Source organism: Dromaius novaehollandiae, chromosome 1 (genome assembly GCF_036370855.1).
Source record: "Dromaius novaehollandiae isolate bDroNov1 chromosome 1, bDroNov1.hap1, whole genome shotgun sequence".
Classification (NCBI taxonomy): Eukaryota; Metazoa; Chordata; class Aves; order Casuariiformes; family Dromaiidae; genus Dromaius; species Dromaius novaehollandiae.
In genome coordinates this window covers 1,443,990-1,465,507 of record NC_088098.1, presented here as the reverse complement: position 1 = coordinate 1,465,507, position 21,518 = coordinate 1,443,990, and the positions used below count along the sequence as shown (strand labels likewise).

Genomic DNA, 21,518 nt, shown 5'->3' with positions numbered 1-21,518 from the left:
GTCTTTGGCTAAGACTTTAGGCGCAAGAAGTAGCTGACCTCAGATGGGTGTCTTCCATTTTTGAAGCATGAAGCTGATGGATTTTTCTGAACAGTCACTTCTGCAGAGCTGGTTGTTTTAGAGACTTGTCACTTTTCCTCTAGAGGTTGGAGTCTACTTTGCAGATATACCAGTCAAGCAACCGTCTCCTCTTACTATCGCAAAAATTTAAATAAGGATTTAGTTCTTCCTGGTCCAGCTCAATGCAAGTGACTCTCCAATATGGTTTCCCAAAGGATCTTAGCCAGGTTTGTCTAACACCCCTACAAACACAGGCCTCTGCACTAAGGAGAAGAAGGCTCTCAAGAAGCTTTTGGAAGCAGATGTCTAGGAACTTGCTTAAAGCAGATATCCTGCTGAGAGGTTGTTTGGCTCAAAAATGTCACAAAACCATCTAAGTGCTAGAGGGGGTCAAGACTGATCCAGAAGTATCTCTTCCAGCCCTCTGTTTAAGCAGCACAGATTTAGATGCTTTCCCTTCCCTCATCTCTGCCTCTCTGTTAATCCAGCTATTGCAGTAACTCAGGGAAGAATTGCACAGGGCCTTGGAGGCAGGCAAACCAAATGCAGCATAGATGCAGAGGCAGATTAATATTGGCTATACTGGAGAATGATGCAACTGTTCCTTGCTCAGATGGCTGGAGGAGTGACCCACAACATATGTTTTGTGCTTTCCTGACATTCTGCCCTTCCTCCTCTGCAAGAGGGGCTTTTGTTTGTTGGGATACTTCATGAAATAAAGGGAAAGTCTGGTACAGCAATTAGCACAGGAAATGAATCAATATTTCTGGAGCCTGTATCAGACTGTACCAAGTTTACTAGCATCTTCCAGACTGGTTTCTAAGTTGCCTAACAAACTAGATGAGGATACCAGAGGTTTGTTTCCCCAGCCCTGCGGCAGCATTGCTCTTGGACATGCCGCTTGACTCCTATCTAACTTTTCCATTGCAGTCCCTTTGGCCAGAGACCTGCACCAAGAGCAGGGTGGATGAGATATTTAAGCCCTTATTCAAGAGCTGAATTTCAACAACAGCAGAGACTTATTTTTTTTGTTGTTAATGAATACAAGATTTCCTCAGAGGAGCAAACCATTTCTGTAGTCTAAGCCAACCTTCAAGAGGGGAAAGCTACAGCTCAGCGGAAGTTCATTACTGCTGTGTGAGGTTAAAGCAAGCCGTCAATACATGTTAACGCTTCTTTGCTTCTGTTCAACTGCAGACGTGGCATTTGAAGCTGAAGCAGGGCTTAGAGTCCTCGTTGCTCAAAAGGGAAGAATACCAGATCCCAAACCAAGAATATCTGGATTCCTTTGTCGTCTTATCTTAAAGACTTTAGTGCTCAGCTCCTCAACTCTGACAAAGAGCTGGGGGGCGGGGGGGGGAAGGTAAGGTAAGGGGGCAGTGGTGGACAAGGAGGAGCAGTTCCATCAAATGCAAGCTGTAAGGATGTTGAACTTCCTCTGGGTAAAGCCATTCTGGACACCACAGCAGACTTTAAAGCCACTCAGGTCTGTACGGAGCTTTTCAGAGCCTGCCCTGCCTAAGTCCCCTGTTGTTTTAGCTCATCTATTCTCATCTCATTCCCAGGCTGTAGTTGCTTCTGCAGTCTCACAGACCAATCTCGCCCTTCGTCCAGTGCCAAAACCCATTTACCTGGGTGCAGCACTTCACAAGTTACATGCTGAGCATCAGCCTGGTTAAAAGCTCACAGGTCAGTGGGGTCTTCATGCTAATTCCATTCTGGTCTGCATTTCACCTGCTCAGTTATTAAACCAGATACTAAAGAGTATAAGGCTACCTTCAGGAAAACAGGCTTGGTGAGTAAGGTCTTATAAAGGTGAGAAAGTGATTTGTATGAATAGATGCATCTAAAATAAAGGGTTGTATCTAATTTAAAGAGCAGTTCAATGTAAAATAGCAGAAAGGGAGGTGGAGGAAAAGCAAACTAGCCGAGAAGCACTGTTCTCCTTGAAGCTGGCTCTCCTGTTTCTAAAGAGAAGTGCTACCCTCTAGTGGGGCTGTCTGAGAAAGGCTTTGAAAAACGTTTTTCCTGCTCACCTCAAGACAGGAATTGAAGCAAAAGGCTGCCAGGCTCAGGAGTACTGAAACCTGGTATTTAATGTCAGCTGAGGAAATCGTAAGTCATTTGATAACTCAATTTTGGAGCCAGGCTGTATCCCACTCATGCCTACCATAGCCCAAAGCAAACAGAGCAGCAACCGCATGTCTTTGAACCAAGAGGCTGGCCTAAAAAAACCCCTTAGCTTATTGTATACATGCTCCAGGGATGCATTATTTTCCCAGAGAAATGTTCAACCTGCCTCCACCAACTTGCTATACCCAAGTTTGCTTGGCAAGGCAGCAGGCACAAACATTTGCAATCTAATGACATCCCAGCATTTCACACACTATCACTACAACATTTGACTATCTCCTTGAAGAAAAAGTAAGGGAAAACAGAGCAAATGAGTCACCCTTTTGCAGCAGTGCCCAAGCAGGAGGTTAGAGGGAGAAGGAAGACTGCAACAGAGATGTTTGACACCTACCATATTCTCCAAAGACCAGGTACGTGTACTTCTGACGCTGCACAATCCAGGAGACAACGTTCACACCAAACCAGATCAGCAGCATCCCCAGAGTGGCATCAAGGATGAAATTAATGAGATAGCTAAAAGCAGAAGAAAAAGCCACCTTGTAAAGCTTCAAAATTCAGGTTTTGGTTGTGTTCTTAAATCTACACAAAACAATCAAGACCTATTATTTCAATATGGGAAACCATCAAAAAACCCCAAATCTCAAAGTCTGCACTTACCAGACCAACCTCTCCTCCTTTCTCTTTTACTGGTAATGATATGGAGTAAATCCAAGAACAGCAGCAATTTCTTAGTTTAAGGATCTGTTAAGCAGAGAAGGGAGCAGGCTCCACCAACTCCCTGGCCTTATTCATTTCCTCATACAGTATTAAATACTTTTTGGGTAACTCTTAAGCAAGACTAGCCCAAGAAGGAGATAACCTGTTGACAGCATCTTCTGTTCCTATTTGGATGAAATACAAAGTTTCCAAGAAATAGAACTGAACTTTCTTGGAATTCCCTCCCCCCCACAAGAAGCCAACTTGCTGGGCACTACAGCTGCTCTGCAAACCATGCAGCAGCAGAGACAAGGCAGCTGATCTACTGAGCAACTCCGAGGGTGTTGGAAGAGCAGCACCCTTCAGGCTGCCTCACCAGTCAGAGTGTCTCCAAATTTCAGACCAAGAGGCAGATGGTTTCTGGGACAGGCATCAAGCCCTGGCTCAGCAGCAGGTATCCTGGGGTCTCCAAAAGCCTCTGTTTCAAGGTCCCTGCTGCAGATCCAGGAACAGAAGTCCCAATTCCACCAGATGATTTGGGCCTGATGAGTTTGCCTTGCAGCTTTAAGCCCCACTGGAAAGAGTGTCAGAGGGCAGGGGACCTGCAAGGACCTTCTTGGGGCTTTGGGGTCTGATACAGGGCTTTAATACAGTGTTTTAATAAACTCCAGAGAAAGTATCTCCAACTCAGAAAACTAGCCAGAAAACATTCATCTGTTTTTGGAGTCTTTTTCTGCCAGATCTGCCCAAATTTCTACAGTGTAAAGAAAATACCAAGCACAGTTACAGGAATGAACAGTAACATTTCCTTTTCCAGAACTCGATAGAGCCTAAGAATAAAGACACTGAAAATAACGATCTGCTTTCAATATCTACTTTGAAAGGATGACATTAAGATTTGCTATAACCTAAGGTTCAGACTGGCTTACTAAAGCATTCAGCTGCTGAAATTGGAGTACTCCAATACAAACACAAGGCTCTTGGTGGTTTGTCGTGGGTAGGACACGTAGCGTAAGAGCCTCAAAGTCCAGGGACAGTTTTAAGCTGCCTGGTTCAGAATTACAAACCAAACAGTACAGGAGAATGCAAAAAACCCCCTAAGGAAAACTGAAGGGCACAGTATAAGCTCAAAGGGTTTTATTTTGTTTTAATACAATGTCTGTTTAAAAAAAAAAAACATGATCATGATGAACCAGTTTAGAGGTTATATTTAGTCCCAGGCAATCTTGTGGCTGTTTAAAGAAACATATCAAGGTGCAGCACTTTTGTATATACAAAGGAGGTAGGCCTACGAGGTTTTAAGTAGCATTTTAAGGCCTCAAAGGAGTTATTCAAACAAGGATGAAGTTAATTCCACAACTAAGTTAATAGCTACAAAACAGCTGGTCTGGAAGAAAAGGCGACTGACTATGAATGTAGAAATATCTAGCTTAGAAAACCCCAAACCAGGACTGCATGAATACAAGTGGGTAGATACAACTGAAGTCCTGAAAGATATCCTTACACTGGATAAAGGTCTTCACCCATACAATTAGGAAAGCATCCTCCATATTCCTTTGAGACCAGGCAAATTGCAGAGTCAGGCACACAAACAACTGGCATATTTAACCATTGCAGTGATCTCCCACACAGTTGCACTGGGTACCACAGCATTGAGCCAGTATATTTCAAGGTGCTTTTAAGGATAAGAAAGGCACCACCACCCTGCCCCATCTCCATCAGACCAGGAGATTGCAAGTATCATAAGATAACCCAGATCCCAAAAGGAAGCTCAGCACCATTTATCCACCATCTAGTACTTTGAATGCTTCGGTTTCTACTGTATATGACACTTTCCAACAGATTTGGTCCCCCTTCTACAGATTCAGGGCATCATGCAAGCACCTCACATACTTACAGAGAGCAAGGGTCCTCTTCAGTGAGATCAGACAGAAAAACATTGGCAAAGTGGATGAAGAGGGCACCTATTGCTTGCTTGGAGGTATCATAAAACCTGAAGGGGAAAAAAGGCAATAAGATCTGGCCCCAGCAGCACTGCATCATCATCAGCCACCCAAATGAAGACCCTGGATTGATCTACTTTCCTCTAAGAGACATTCATGGTTCTCAGAAGTCATGCATGGTGAAGAGTGGTAGTTTGGCAGATCCAAGTAGTTTAGGGAAGGGAAAAAGGGGGGGAAAAAAAGATACCACTTCAGCATCTTAGTCTTGCAAATCTGCATCTGAGACTTGCTAATGACTTTTAGACCACAGTGAAGGGAAGTTTACCCTCCAGTGCCCAGCTAGGCCTCAGCATCTCTGATCAGCAGTAGGTGCAGAGAAGGTATCAACTTGCTACACCTTACAGCACAGCGGTGCTTCACAGAGGTGTCCTAAGCTAACAGCTAGTCATACTCTATCTTCCACCAGAACACAGCCAAATGCATTGTCTGGTCTTCAGCTGACTGAGCTGGGTCAGGGGCTACCACCAAAACGATAAATCTAACTTAAAGAAAAAAGATCTTGTCTAGAAGACTGTCCATGTGGGGTTATGCCAGCAGACTAGAGAGGACCATAACCTTGCAGTTCAGATCACCTGCAGCTAAACAAGCCTGAGTGAAGAAACTAGGCAGGGCATTTTACTTCTAGGCATTACCAGCTACTTTACTGACATTCCTTTGGGAAGAAACAGCACAGAGTTCCATTTAATAACTCAATATGGAATATTCAGAGTCTAGAAGGCTGTCGGTATCCAAGAAAACAATATTACAGATGCATGTGTTTAAGCTCCAAATTTAAAATCTCACCATATCTTCCAGGGACGCCTCTCTTCCTTTGGTTCCTTAAATCGTTTTACTACAAAGAAACAATCAGAGAGGTGAGGTTAACCAGCAGAGCCGAACTGATACCTCTATGCAGTCTGTGCTGATCTCCAATGCAAGAGCAGTCAAAAAATGTGGAGGACCCTCAGCACTTGCCAGTCTAAAGCTGAGCAGAACTAGAGGACCTGGCTTCAAACTAAGCTGAGACAAAGAATGCACCCATAAATCAGAAAGCCAAACAGCAGAGCTATTTTTGGAGGTAGGCACATACTTCTCACCTCCTTCAGCTGTGCAGCATTTTATACCACAGGAAGCAGCCAGAGGGAGGCTGGAGAAGTCCATCACTATCTACCAGCCCTGAGAATTCTGCAGTCAAACCTGAAATCATGGTAGTGACAACCAAACAGTGTGGCCCAGGAGTCCATTAACTTTTCAAATCACAGCATCATGATAAAGTCATCTCCTAGTTGCAGCTACCTGGAGAAGACTACCTTCAGGAAGCAGGACCTTGCCCACACCTCTAGCATAAAGGTACCAGTGCCAAATGCTTTGCAAGCTGCCATGGCTCCAAGCCTATGCCAACTAGCCGGAGGCAGTATTAAAACACTGTTTTCTTACACAACATTTTGCATGTCAACCAGCTACTGCTGTGGAGAAGCTGTGAAGCAACAGGTGAAAGTGCTGAGAAGAAACTAACCAGTGAAACAGACCTTCTGCCCCAAATTGCGGGAGAATAACAGAAACGTGTGTTAAGTCCACTTATCTGCAGTGGAATGACATCGAGTTTCTGAAGCCTCAAGCTTAAAACCTGCCAGAAGCAAATCTGCAAGTATACCTAGGCCAATATCCCATCTGGCCAGAATAGGGCAGAAAGGCAGCCTTTATCACCCCAAATCCAGCCATCCCTGTAATAGTGCTTCTAAACTCGGAGAGCTTGCCTGCTGTGCACAGCCTGAGAGATGTGGCTCTAATATCTCTTTCAGGGCTTATGGTGGGTGGTATTTGAAGCAACTCTTTCTTTCAATAGGTTTGGAAGGGATTGCTTCTTGCAGCCCTCCAGGTGTGTCCTTATCTACAGGAGCCCTCCAGCACTGGCTACCACAGTCACTGCTCTGGGCTTTTTCCAGTTACTACCTGGAGATAAAGGCAAGTTTGTTTTTCGCTCTGTTTTGTTCACGAGCATTGCAGAAGTGTCTCAGAGTCCCAGCTAACTTGTCCTAGAGAGCTGGCAGAGCACTGAGGCTTTCCCTGTGTTAAACCAGCCTTTACATGTGCAAATCATAGCTAGTGATGGAAAAGTGCGAAGTGCACATCACATGCAAAAGTCAGCTTGGATGGTTTAAGTGTCAGTCCAGCTAGGAGACCATTTTAGAAAGCACCAGCTACGAGGCTAACTCTTCTCCTTTAAACCCAACAGGTGCTCTGGAACAAGCTGTCCTGGAAGAGACATTTCAACCACACTGAACTGCTGGATTTTTTCTCTGTAATTAATAAAATGGTTTTGGTGGCATTGTGTGGTTCTGTGGATGTTAATAGCTACATCTAGAGCTACAAACACTGCAGTTACCGCTGCCTCAGTCACACTGCCTCCAAACTTCAGGCAGAAGCAGAGGTTGCATATCCCAGACCTGGACTCAGCCGCTGGAGCAACTTGCCTCCCCCAAGGCACTAATGAAGTCAAGATGCACAGCACATTAAATCCATCACAATCAGTTCTCAAACACTGCCAGCTTGAATAGGATTCAGAGTCAAAAGTGAGCTGGGATATTTTTTAGAGATGAGAAATACACTGAAAAACACGGAATGGAAAAACAAACAATAACTCAATGCATCCGCTCCGCTCCCGACAGCCCAGCCCGGGACGCGTGCAGACCAGCTGTTCGGTGATGCCATCTAGCGGAACTGGGAGCCTAGAAGCAGCAGGACACACAAGTACAAACAGATGCTCAGCGTACAGTCCTGCTACAGTATACACCCTTGGGATGCTTTCTGTAAGTGTTAATTGCCAGATCCTCCTAAACCTACCAGAAGTGCCCAGTAAAGTTACTGGGCAGAGCATCTGGGATGAGTACGCTAAGTGTAAGTGGATTATTCCTGCAAACACCCAAAAGGACAACCAGCTAATTTATGTCACTAAGTCCTCATTTTTGGAGCACTATGGTCTGCTTCTTTAAGAAGCAACCGAAAGCCAGAAGAGACATGCACCATCCTGCTAATCTGTCATCCAGTTTCTTTCCTCATCATCCCACCTACACATATTCAGCTACTGCCTTCAAGTTTACAGCCAGAAAAAGGACTTTTCGCAGTGCTGACAGTTCTTGGCACACAAGGATACTTCCCAGAACCCCATGGTAAAAGGAAGGCAGTGACCCAGTGTGCCATGGATGACAGCAAAGCCACCCAAGCTATGTGGGTCTACCTGCTCCTCAATGGGGTGAGGAGATGCACTTTTACAGACATGCGTTTCCTTGCTCCCCGTGGGAGGAAAAGGACACAAGCAGTCCCTCTGGTCCACTCTAGATCACTAACAGTGCTGATAAAGGCACCCCACCAGCACAACGTTCAGCACAATTTGTTTCCCAGCTCTCTCTGCTCCCAGATTTACATTTCACCTGTCAGTTGGTCTTTCAGGAAATGAAATCAGGCCAACAGCTTCTGTCCAAGCAGAAACTTTCCTGTTAGAGCCAGAAACTGATCCGGTCCAGGCACCCCACAGTAGCCAGCACCCATGGGCACCCCATGAAACACCACATGAAGTGGGGTGATGTTTACCCCACATTGGGAACCTGAAACAATACTTTCTCCCCCTGCTCGGTGGTGCAAATGCACATTTTTGGCAGGTCAGGACTCAGCTCTTGGAGTCACAGCACTGGCAGGCCTTTCGGCTCCACAGGGAAAGGCTCAAAAGCACAAGCTGTACAGGCTCCGCATACCAGAAGGCAAACAGACCTTTGGGGTCCAAGAGCAGAGTCAGCACCAAGGTACATAGTTTCTCCCTCCCTGTGAAGAGTGAGGGGAAACGCATGTGCTTTTAGAAGCCTTGCTATCCTGGAAAAAAAATCCCAGCCATATATGAGAGTATACTTGACATCACTACAAAAATGTTTGCTCCCCATCAGCAGAAAAACAGTTTTTCAGCACCGATTCCCCCAAGGGGCAGCTTCAATTTCACCCATCCACAGGCAAAAGACCTATGGACTAACAAAGATGCTCAGCTGGCCAGGAGTATTTAAACTGAACCTAACAAACCTGTTGAGGTCACCAGGCAGAGTCTACCCTGCTAAAGAGGTGCTGCTGAACAGATCTGCAGGCCACCAAGCCAGGCAGCTGACCATTAGCCTGGCTGCGAGAGCATGAGTGATGATTTTCATTGTTTTCTTAATGAAAAGTGACATGTTATGTATCCACAGCCACTCAGGCTAGAAATATAGTAATTCAGTATGATAACATGACAAGTAAGAGGTAAGAAGTTAATGGTGTGGTGCCTTGTTGAACATAGCTTGTCATGCCTCATTAGATTTAAGAGAGTTATCCAAGACTGTGTAATTATCAAAGACAGTAAAACTGTTGTATTAAAGATAAAAGCTAGTATTATAGAGAAATAATTAACTGCTTAATAGGGCATTTACTGTGTGGAGCTGCAGCAGGCTGTCTCTGAATTAGACCAGAAAGCCAGCCAAGATTACTGGAGCTTAAACAGGCAGCGGAGTAGTTCAGTAGCTGTGACCCAGAGGTTAGGGGTGATGTTAAATCCACATAAAAGTGGCTCCAGGTCTTTGAAAGCTCAAGGAGCTGATAAAGCCCCCTTTGAAGGAACGCTGCTTCTTTTGTGCTTTGGGAGCACAGCAGGGCTCTGGTGGCAGCTGCCTGAACAGCGATTGGAAAGTGCCCCTCATCTCTTCCAAGCCATGCAGAGAGCCAAGCCGTGACTTTCACAGCTACCTGGGGGGCTGCACAGCCACGTACTCAGCTGGTTGGGGCTGGTGAAAGGCTAACACTCCCTTTGCTCTTCTTAAAACATACCTATGCTCATGGAGGTCAACAGAGTTTTCCATCAACTGTGGGCACAGGTTGTTGTTCCCATGCCTCAGACAGATTAGTCCAGCCTTAGAATTTTAAGAAAACCTGTGCATTCTCATGTGTACAGCAAGCAAACAAGACATATGTGATCATTTGAGTCTTAACAAGTTTTTCCTTGCTTGAGAGTTGCACAGGATTATAGGGAGACAATCTCCCCATCTCACTAGATTAAAAATGGGACTAATGAGTAATTAGTTTACACCAGAAGGCAATCAGGAATGTAGTTTCTCAACAGCACCAACAGCCACTGCATCAGTATTTTACCTCTGCCTCCCTTCACAGCTTTGTCCATATGTAAACCAAGCTGCTTGATGCAGAGCAGCAGTATTATTGCACATCTCTACAGCAAAGCAATACTCCAGAACTACCAGCCACCTGCAAGCTTAAGTTATGGCAGCCATCTAGACCACATCATGGGCCAGCAAGTTACAGGTGCCCCGGTTGCCAGCAGGCATTCGCTACCCATAGCCACATGCTAGTCACCCCTTCACTTTGTAAATCTTCGCAAACAGGTTATATGCACACAGTAAGGAGTCCTCATCTCACTTGGTATCTCCCCACATCACCACTAAACAGAAAATTCGTTCTAGTAACATTAAGTAAAATTCACATGAAGATATTTAGAAAGATTTTGGAGGGAATCTAAGGGGAAGAAAACAGTCAAGGCACAGAGAAGCTTTCAGATGGGTCTTTCAAGTCCAAGAGAAGCAGTGAACCTCAAATTTAGATACAGGTTGGGAATAATTGTTCCTGAGTTAACTTAAAGCAAGGAAGCTTGAGAAATAAGTCATAACTCACATCTCTACTAGCTGTGTGGAAGTCTAGATGTTTGCAACACATTTAAGGCAAGTCTCAGCTTCACTTGCCTCATGGAACTCAGATTTTCTTTGGCAGCTTGTATTTAGTACCAGTTCAGTGACAAGCTATTTGAACAGAAATTACCCAAGTGCAGCAGTTAAGAGTCCAATAACATCTGCATTTTGTTTGGACTTCCCTGGATAGGAACAGTTCATAGTCCAGACCGTGTTTACTGAGCCCTGGAAGATAAGGAACCAGTCTGAGATCAGAGATACGTGCACAAGAAGAGTCTGTCCTCTGGTTTTCATGCAGGGAAGCACATCAGAAGCTCAACAGGACAGATGTAATGACTGAGTAGAAGAATACAGCTTGGCAAGCACATTGGTAGCAGAGGAAATACTGACATCTAAAGCAAGCAGAACAGAAGTCAATGAAGAGATACCTCGAGAGTATCATCAGCTCTGAACAAATAGCTTTAGTTCTTCAGCACAGCACAGCACTCAAAGTATTAAGTCATTACTGATTGACTCTTTCACGATCTTTACACTGCATTTAAAAATTCGACTCCCAGGGGACTTCCTGAAAAGCAAAGTTAATACAGGAACACGAAGCAAGCAAAGCTTTAAGACACTAAACCCTTCCTCTTCTGTTAGGCCAGACTAAGTCTTCACATATTGGGATGTCCCTAATGCAGGGCCAGCCAGTTCAAGCAGCCTGAACTTTCTAAACTACGGTATTATCCTCCTTGTTAGGCTTTGTTGATGCATCCTGTGCTCCAAACAAGCCACTGTACCTCACTGGATGTTCACTGCCCAGTCTCAATGCTTATGCTGACATTCACCTTTCAAAAGCTTGAACAGGGCTTGAAATAATGGAGATGAGCTGAATAATGGTAACTGCAGGTGGGAAGAGGGGATGGAAAACCGTCCAAAGGCATAGACACTTCCATAAGCACCTAGGCCTGCAGTCATCAGATGCTGGCATGAAAGGCAGCCCCCTTGGAAACTTCAGAAGATCTTGCAGAAATGCTGCCAGTCAAGCATGAAGATCCTCCAAGCACTATTGCTGCACCCACGTGGAGTCACAGAATAAGAAAACCTCAGTCAAGCAAGAGGCTTAAGATCTTCCAGTGCCCCACGCTTTCTTGAAAGATGGTTTCACATCCACCACATTTCATGCTTTCTAATATTGATGGCCTGCCAAGTTGCGCCTTTTACCACAAAGCAGAGTTATCTAGCATTCTGAAGAAGAGTAAACTTTGGAGCTGCATCAAGTCAGCTTCCTTCTTGATAGCAAAAACTCACCAAATGACACATACTTCTGCAGCAGAGACTCCACAGGTTGATATAAGATGCTGGGTGGAACAAAGCTGAACTCCCCATACCCAAGGATGTCCTACCACACGGAGCCTGTTTCAGTCTGATGCAGAACTACTCCATTTAAGTTTCAATTAACAGTAAAGGGGGGTGGATGCTAGCAGAAAAACAGTTCACACTAATGGCAGAAATGCATTTCCTTCAGAAAGGCTCCAAAGGTGGTCCTCCAGAACGAAGAACAGGAGCCTCACAAACTCCAGCAGAGCCTGGTGTCACTGTTCAAAAGCTTCATACAAGACTCATGAGAAATACTTCCCTTTTACACAAGAGCTATGTTCAAAGATACCTTACTAGGAAAGAATAGTGCTAAAGTGTAGTCTCACAACCCAGCTGAGACTCAGAACCAGCCCCCCTCACTTCTCCACAGACAAACACAGGCCTCTGATGTTTGCAATGCAGCCCTGCAGCTCCTGTCTCACTTGGTGACCCTGTGCACTAGCTACAGATGTTCAGTACATCAGAGATGACTTCCCACCTGCAGTCGGGCTGCCTACTGCAGAGTGAACAGGAGGGAGCAACAGGAGTGCAGCCTTGAAGGATGCAGGCTGCTTCAAGGTATGCCACCCTGCTGCAGCGTGGAGGCAGGGCACTGCCTGACCGCACAGCCTTGTGATGCGGTACATCTCAGGGGAAACACTAGGAAGATGGGAAACAGCTGTTCCGGGAAGAGTCAGGAGGCAGAGACCAAGGTCTATCCCACCAAACCACAGTGAGCAAAGCACCACTGAGATGACAGCCTACCTTCTTGAACTGACATCCTCAAAAATTACCACTCCCCCCATGCTTGGCTCTGGTTGTCACTAACAAAAGCCATAAAGTTGAGCAAAGGGGAAGGAAGATGAGCGACAATTTGAAAGAGAAGTACCCTTCCCAAGGCTGAAAAAAGGCAGGGCAGGAAACAAAATACTCCCAGGCCCTTCCTATTCAGCCACAGACAATAAAGTTCATATACACATGAAATTCCCCAAAGACCACCATACTAACATGAAGTTGGACATCTGAATAGGGACCTTTGAAGTGTAAAAAATCTTCTTCGGGAGATGAGTCATTGATTGCAGATCCATAAAGAGTCAGAAAACTAAAAGATAGGAACCTAGTGAGAACTGTCCCCATCATTTATATTTTAAGAGAATATTAAATCCTTAACACCTACTGCCAAGTTACAGAAGCTAGACATTTATTATGGTAATTTCTTGATTCAGTTGAAAGTTTTAGCTGCCCCAGATATGTATAACTTCCTTGAAGTTACCTGAGTCTTTGGCAGTGCTGCTCCACAGTCTACTTTCATATTAATGAACTCCCTGATTATATGATCAGTTAACACAAGGACTGGTCACCCAAACTTTGTGCTGTTCCTCACCCCATTCACGTGAGAGCACTCCACAACACACGTGGCATCCTCTCCCCATCTCCATCATTTGTTGTATTCACCAGCAAGGATGCTAGCCCTCTGTTCCCACTCCAGAACAGGCACATTGGAGCCACAGTATCACAGCAAAGCACTAGCAGTGACTGGGGCTGGTCACCGGCAACAGTTCTCAAAGCAGAACAGATGGCTTAACAGTACGTCCCATCTGGACAGGTGCCTCTTATCTCCCTCCTTGAGATTATGACCGTAATTTGGACAGAATTAGCTGCAGTGGCAGCTAGCTGCTGGTTAGCAAAACAGACCCCTAAGTAAGGTTTTACAACTAAGCTGAAAAATCAAGGCAGGGGGAGATTTATTTCTCCAGGAAAAGTTTGGGTATGCTTGACTGTTAGTCATACCTTCTCTTTGATGAACTGGCCTGCAATCAAACACAGGATTCAAAAGGCAGGTTGACAGCTCCTTTCCAAGCCTCTAAAGGGAAAACCTCTAGGACTGGATTTACTGGAGACCCAGGTCTGATGCACACTCAGCTCAGTGGCAGACCCTAGAGGATGAATACTAAAAAGGAGCCTGGTATTTGCAGCACTTGCCCTAGTGCTACTAAGTTAGTGCACTGAACAGATAGTCCACCAAAAACTGTGCTGCAGCACCCAAGTTACTCTGTCACCTCCTTTTAAGGGGGGGCTAGCTAGGTTACCTTGCATAAAGCAGTCACTAGTGCCAGGAAGCCCATCTCAGGGGCAACAACATGTAACCAAGAAGATCAGTACTTCATTTCCAGACATTGCAGATGAGAACGCAGAGCTACTGAGCCAGAGAGGGGGGGGGAAAAAGCTCCCCCCTGCCCAACCTCCGCTTTATTTATCTGCAGTATAGTCTCCAATAACACTTTTCCACCTATTTTGAAGGACACACCCTTTCCCAGGCTCAGGGTTTTTCCAAGCCCCAGACAGGAAAAAGTCAACATGCAGGATACAGAGGCCAAAACCCTGGGGTCTGCACTATTCTTAGCCTGAACATGTGGCTGCTCAGACAGCTCGACCTGGGACACAATGGGAGGAAACAGCAGCCACTGTTTGCAGAGACTGGCTAACATGCTGCTCGCGAGATAAGTGCACGCCTGAGCTGGAAAGATTCACAACATAGATCCACCACGAAGTCCACAGAGCAAGAGTAGCTGCCTGTTACAAGACTCAAGAGAGAGAAGAGTATTTAAATGAAGGACCTATAGAGCAGGAGATTCACAGTATTAAGTTGAAACTGGTGAACAGCAGCATGAGATTAGGGTGTAAATGGCCTGGGATCTGCTCCCATCACCTGCACAGATGATCCTTAGACAAGTCACATTGACCTATCCCCAGTTTCCCATCTTAACCACAGATATGGGACCCCTCACCTTTAGTACAACATAACTGCAGTAACTGCATTTTGAGACTCAGTCACAGTTTTCTAGGAATAGTGTTACACAAACAAGGACCTTCTTACTTGAGCTTAGCAGCAAGAGTCCTATCAATGTTTAAGGAATAAATTGTTGCAGTGAATTGAGTTCTCTAATCTGCATTACATGTATTTAGTCATTCCAGGTCCCTCCCAAATGTCCTTATACCCATGCTTTAACAACATGAGCACCTATAGCAAAACTTTCAGAGGGAATATTTCAAGAATGAAGCAGAAATGGAAGATATGCTCTGGATTACTGCAGCATCAGAGGACATGAGGCAGGAGGACAGTATAAAGATGGTACTAGCTCCTACTGAAGACAGGCAGCTATTGCTGGGCTCTCCTACAGCATCTTCCAGAGAAAGTTTCTTCTGGGGCAGAGTGCTGACTTGCAAGAGAAACATGAGCTGAGGGCAAGTTTAGGCACACATCAGTAGCATGCAACATCCCCATGGAAATCAGGCAAGTCCTACATGATGCCATGCTTTGGAGCTCCCAGGCTGATGTGGGGGCAGAAGAAAGGAATCATTCTGCTTTTTAAGAACACCCACACTCCCTAAGGTCCCACATAACAGCTGCTTCTCTCCCCTTTTTTGTGTAGTTGCTGACATTACTTAGCCCATCCATCCTTATTCCCCACCCAAGTTCAGTCATCCAGAGTCCAGCAAGGCAGAGAGCACCCCCAGAACTCTTATCCAGACCCTGAAAGCAGCATCACTTCCCAATCACTCATCCTGCAGAGAAATACCAAGGGCTGAGGCATCCATCTGCGGGCATTAACAGCCCAAGTTAAGGCTACGTGGTGCTTTTGGAGTGGGTCTCAGTTTCAAGCTATGCCTCAAGCAGCAAAGGGTGTACCACCCCTGCGGGTCTTATTTCTACAGAGATTTTTATGGCTCTTACCCAGCATTCAAGTGCTGGTGGTCATAAAGCATACCTTGAAATAACCACCATTAGTCACATTTTATACATTGAGAACTGGGCAAGGTATTTGATGTCACAGTAAATCTGTCAGGAGACCTGGCTCAGGGCAGGGCTCTAGCTCAAATCCAGAGAGTCTTTTTAACTCTTTCTTGGGAGAGGCAGTAGTGAATTTGTTTTCAACATAAAGCCCCACTAGGTTTCAGGTAAATCACTTTAAAAAATGGGTTTTAAACAGGAATGTTTTTTATCTCAAGAATATAAGGTAATATATCATTAAGAGAACAAAACCTTAAGAATGAAGTAACACAGCTGGACTAGCACTTTAAAGATCATCTGTCACAGTACAGTTCTCACAACCATACTGTTAAGGCAGTTGAAAATTTAATAGTTTTTTTTTTTTTTTTCCTTAGAGCTGTACTTGCTCCATCCCTTAACTGGGGAAGATAAGCTTTGCTATAAAGTTTCTTGTACAGTGTTAAAAGTTATCTATAACATCACTTGTTTACCACATAGTGTAGAACCATTTCAGCAATGTGTTTTGCAGTCCTTGTGTTAAGGATAACTTTTAAAGCAGTTCTCGTCTGCCAGCTCATTTGTCAGCTCACCCAACACATTTGTCCCTTTCTGAAACCAGGACCCTCACAATCCAAATTTAACACACAGCTTTCATTGCTTGATTTAGCTGATAAAAAGGCAGCTTCGTAAAAAGCTTTGTAAAAAGCTGCGTTCAGCTTAACTAAGCACATCAATTGCTGTGCAGACCTCCCAACTTACAAAACACAATGTGTATTTTCAAGCTTAGCTGGTTTTCAGACATACTGAAGCAGAAGAAAAATTTGTCTCAAGACAAATGTCTCTGCTACATGTAGGTTTTTGCTTAACCCACAAACTTGCATGTAAATTGACTATTACAGTCAGCAAAGCCTTGTACTTCACACCTCCAGAGAGAAAGTTAACCTTTGCGGTTTGCTTTCCCCCAAAGGGAAAAGCATCTGCAGTGGTGAAGTTCCCACTTAAATATGCATCAAACCAAACAGAGTTATGCATTTATATTAGAAAAAGTGGGGTCAGCAGAGCCTGTCTTGTGCTTGCTAAGTCCTGTAGTGCTCTTAAGTCCTGGGCAAGTTTATTTCAGAACAGCATGGAAGTCTGGATAGATCAAACACTAAGCTGAACATATCCTTCATTCATTTCTTCCCCTTTCTGACACACACACACACACTTCCACCCACCCTTAAGAGAGTTTTTCAGCGTAAAAGCCAAAACGCCACATAATAACACACAGGACAATTCTGAAGCACAGAAGTGACACAGCAATTCAAAGTATGCACAGCAGCAAGCCTGACCACAGCACCGACTCAAAGTTGCACCAGAGCAGGATACTTAGTTGGTTTACCAGATCAGGATAATCATTACTGCTGGTTCCACTAAACCCTTCCAAAATCCAGACACTTCCACATACTGGGAGACTGCCTCCCATTTTCACCACCAGTAACCCACTGTACTGGAGAAAAGCACATTGCAAGGTCAGTTGTTAGGTCCACAGTTTCTTGCAATTAGCTTAGGAACCAAGGAAGCACATAGATGACACATACCTTTACCAGGTATTTTCTGCCGCAACCCAGAGATTCACTGCTTGCTTTTGAGTCAGTCTGGCAAACTCCAAGCCTGTGGTCCTGCCTTGGGACAAACTACTTGGCCCAGAATTATAAAATATTATCCCTGTGGCTATGTAGGCCACCTCTATCACTACAGGTCCTGGCTGGAAGAGCCAGCACCATGCTCCCAACTGCAAGCAACGCTGCCTTCTTAGCGTAAGCTCAAGGCAAGATGCACTGAAGAACTGCGTCTAGCAGTGACATGCAAAAGAAGCTGATAGGATACTGTTGTCATATTAGGCAGGTCCCTTCACAAGAGCCAAGCTGAAATCCAAGTTTCACTGCTTGAAGAGGGTTATGGAGTCCAATCCAGTACAAGTCTCCCTGCCTAGCTATATGAATTCTCTCCCAGAGCTAAGCATGTTTTGACACCTGCAGCACAAGCGTTACCAAACTTCACTCAGGAGCTCAAGAGGGCTGCAAGGATACTCTAAGGGATAGAGGAATTAGGAAGAGTAACAGATGGCCTCAGATGCCCCCCATGCTGTTTGCCATGGGGTAGAGACAAATATACCAGGTATGAGGAAAGCTTTTTCCTTTCACAATGGAAAAAGAGATCCTTGAACTCCCAGGGTCTGCTTCTGCATTCCAGTTTATCCACAAAGGTGGCTGTGGCAAAGATTTCTTTAAGAGCTTCCCTCATTCCAGAAGGATTTGCTTCTTCCAGGCTGCAAGTTTGGCAGCTTCTGCTGGCCTACAGCCCCCTCCTTGCAACAGGTTTAAATTGAATAGCAGCAACTGCAAGGATTCAACCTCCAAGTCATATCCAGCATCTGCAGGTGATGTAGCCATAACACGCTTTCTCCATTCAGTTGACTGATAATCAGGGCAGAGTGTTAAGAACTACCTCAGATGGGGTTACTCAGTCATCCACACTGCTCTGTGCTGTGACCTCCCCTAAGGGCAAGTTCATGCATAGGAAACAGCCAACCACCACACACACATGCAGAATGCTATGCTTGATCACCTCTTCTTTCAAGCATTCACAGCATAGCTTTTGCAGCAAGGGTCCTTACAGCCAGTTTAAAGCACCTCTGAAACCACCACTGGGGGTGGAAAGGGTGACAGCCCATGGGGTCAGCTCCATTCTGCCACGATTTTCTCTTGTGTGATTGCATATGATCTGCACTTCATACAGTCCAGACCTGCAGTTGCACAGTATCAATTCAGACAAACATACAAGACTGGCCAATTCACTTGCCACTTCAATTTGGGTTCTCCTACCAGGTTGGCAGGAGACAGTCTTCCCAGACTCACAGAAGATAGAAGTTCAAGGATACAAACCCTTTCACTGAAAACATATGACCTTATCCATCCTGGAACAGGCCGTATTAGTGACCCTCCATATTCTGTCTGTATGCTCTGTGAGCATGTCCTATGCACAAGTGCCTGCAAAACACCACATTATAGCTAGCCTGAGTTCCTGAAAATGTTTCCATGGGCTCTGTATAGTATTTGCACAATCTTGAAGCTTTCTCTATTCAAATTCCGGGGGGTTTTTTGTTTGTTTGTTTTTAAAGGACTGTTTCCCCATTTTATACTTCTGAGTTGAAGGAGAGCTGTAACTGGATTTCCAGTTCAACAGAGCCATGGAAACTGAACAAGGCCGGTTTTCAACAGGTGAGGCTTTTCAGAGGATGATAATCAGTCCTTTCTAGGCCAATTGCCTCTTCTAGGCATCTTGCCATAGAAGAGCCAGCAGACACTACTTACACAGCCCTAGGAACATGGCTTTCCTCTGGCAACAGGTCAGCACCTAGTACAAATCACCTGAAATTCCCATGATACAATCCCACCACGAAGCTTGCTACGCTTGACCACGTTTCTTTTGGAAACAGCTTGTTAGAGCCATAACAAAGAAACAGCAGCTGCATAGCTCTCTAGCCATAGCTTCTCCTACAGCTAAGGTGAACTTAAGCTTTATAGCAGAAGGAATCCACAAGGCACAGGCTTGCATTCAGACAGGAATTAAATATCCATGCATTGACCTGTAAGACCAAGCAAGCTGGCCTACAGTGTCCCATTAAAGCAGAAGTCACAGACATACACATCACAAATACACACCCAGGAACACCAGAGTGTGAAAGGAAGAAATATTAAGATGGGCCAACACCAACTCCAGAGAAAGCAGACAGCGTACCAAGGCTTAGCCATTCAGCTGTGACTGCCCAACTTCATGTTGGGCTTGAGTGAAGATGCAGCTGAGGTTCCCAGGAGCCTTATAGACTCTGAACACTCATCCTCCACCAGCTCCTGAGGCTCCCACACGCTGCAGCTGCTCATGCCTTCTCCTCCCCAGGGGGTTGCCAGCTGAATGGTTCACACAAAAGCTCCAAAAGCTGCTTTGGAGCAAGTTATTGGCTAACATAAGGTCATCAGTAAGCCCATTACTACTGAAGTGTGTTAGGAGTCAGCATGCAAACAGCCCCAATGGCAGATCTGAGAAAGCCTCCAGCAGAGAGTGTGTAAATTGGGCATAGATGAGAAACAGCTGGGGGGAATTAGGGACAGACGGCCCTGCTGTAGCCAGAGATGTTGTGTTTGAGATCCCAGGGTTGTAAACACATCTACTTTCAGGGTCCCAGCCAGCAATTTCCTCTGCAGTTTTAGTCATTGAGCAGATTCACAGTGAATCCACATACGATCAGCTTCCAGCTTCTCATTAACCAAGAGGCTGCTAATGTTCAAGGAAACAGCGTCCCTTACACTGCGGGGGTTAAAACCAGCGGCCCAGAGTTGAGGATTTGCTATCAGTGATTGCGGAGCCCTCAGCCACGGGAGTATTTTGGTATGATGAACTGATTTTATAGGATCACTCTGTGGAGTTTACAAACTAATTAACCTGTGTGCGCACATCACAGTAATGGGAACAGAAAGAGCAAATTAGTCTATTCTTATTGTCAATACCTGGTGAAATACAGGCAGTGAAGTGCTGGAATTGCACTACTACAACTGGAGAAAGCTATCAGTTATCACAGAAGGAGTTTGCTGTAGTTTTCCCTGACAGCTTCTGGTTACAACTGCAGTGCTGGAGTCCTGCCTTCAAAAGGGATTTCCAGAAAGGGGAAGACAGGACTATAACTAGAGAACCTGAAGTTTTAGCTCACAACCACCACAGGTTTCTAACAAGGAGAACACATCAAGTTCTGCCTCGTTACTCAACTTGTGTCAAAGCACTTAACTGAATGGTTAAACAACTCATGCACTGCTAGGAGCACAGACAGCACAGAGCAACAGGTTTTCTCAGGTCTTATTAGTGTCCACCCATCTCTTCTCACTGCTCAGCTGCTTTATAACATTGCCACTCCTTCGCAATAGCTAACAAGACAGTTATAATTTAAGGGCAGCCCATGCTATGGGCTGAATTACCTCCTGACACTGAGGTCTGGGATTTTAGCATGCACATCTCTTCCTTTGAGCCCCAGAAACCTCCCTCTTACGCCTCTCAAATTCTAATCACTTCATAGCCTAACAAAGTTAAACGAACATCACAATTCAATTAAGGGAAAAGTTAGTCTAACTTAGCAGCACTCTACGTGACATCAGCGCTAGCTTTGTTAGATTCCCTCATCTTCTTGCTGGCTTACACCTTTAGCTTTCCCCCACGCAAGCAGAGCCAACCCGAACGCACCCCAGCCGCGAGGTCGCTGCGCTAGATTACTCGGATTACAGCTCGAAACGACACCTCTAGCGAGCGCCCGGCACCCCAGCAGCCGGCTCCACGGGCGGGCAGCGACGAGCGGCCCCGCGGCCCCCGCGCCAGGGCCAGGGCCAGAGCCGCCCGGGCGGTACTCACGCATGAGGGTGCTGAAGGCGCCCAGCGCCAGCACCGCCTGCAGCAGGACGCCGAAGCGGCCGAGGAGCGCGCCGCTGCCGCAGCCGTGCGCCGCGGGGGCCATGGCGGAGCGGGGCGGGGGGGAGTGGGGCAGCGCGGAGCACGGCCGCCCCGCCGCGCACAAAGCGGCCCCGCGCCGCCGCCGCCCCCGCCCGGCCCCCGGCTGCAGCGGGCGCGGCCCCCGGCGGGGCGGGGCGCGGAGGGGTGGGGTGGGGTGGGGTGGGGTGGGCGCAGCTGGGGCGGCAGGTGGGGACGGGCCCGGCCGGGCGGGGGTGCGGTGGGCCGCGGGGGTGGTGGGGCTGGGCTGGGGGTGCGGGGTGGGTGACTGGGGATGGGTGACGTGGGGAT

At 46.1% G+C, this 21,518-nt stretch overlaps 1 protein-coding gene across 3 annotated transcripts in view; it reads right to left on the bottom strand.

Moving 5' to 3' along the window:
• Positions 1 to 21,291, bottom strand: part of LOC112994770 (store-operated calcium entry regulator STIMATE-like) — a 58,666-nt gene extending 37,375 nt beyond the window's left edge. Inside the window, exons 1-4 of one of the 3 annotated variants that reach the window (XM_064500485.1) lie at positions 21,132 to 21,291; positions 5,676 to 5,724; positions 4,787 to 4,882; positions 2,585 to 2,706 (exon numbers count right to left, since the gene is read on the bottom strand). In XM_064500485.1, the coding sequence (XP_064356555.1) occupies positions 2,585 to 2,706; positions 4,787 to 4,882; positions 5,676 to 5,724; positions 21,132 to 21,234 (370 nt within the window). In that variant the 5' untranslated portion in view covers positions 21,235 to 21,291. The remainder of the gene's footprint in view (positions 1 to 2,584; positions 2,707 to 4,786; positions 4,883 to 5,675; positions 5,725 to 21,131) is intronic. The other 2 variants (XM_064500404.1, XM_064500450.1) reach the window with 2 other exon arrangements.
• Positions 21,292 to 21,518: the final 227 nt, after the last annotated feature.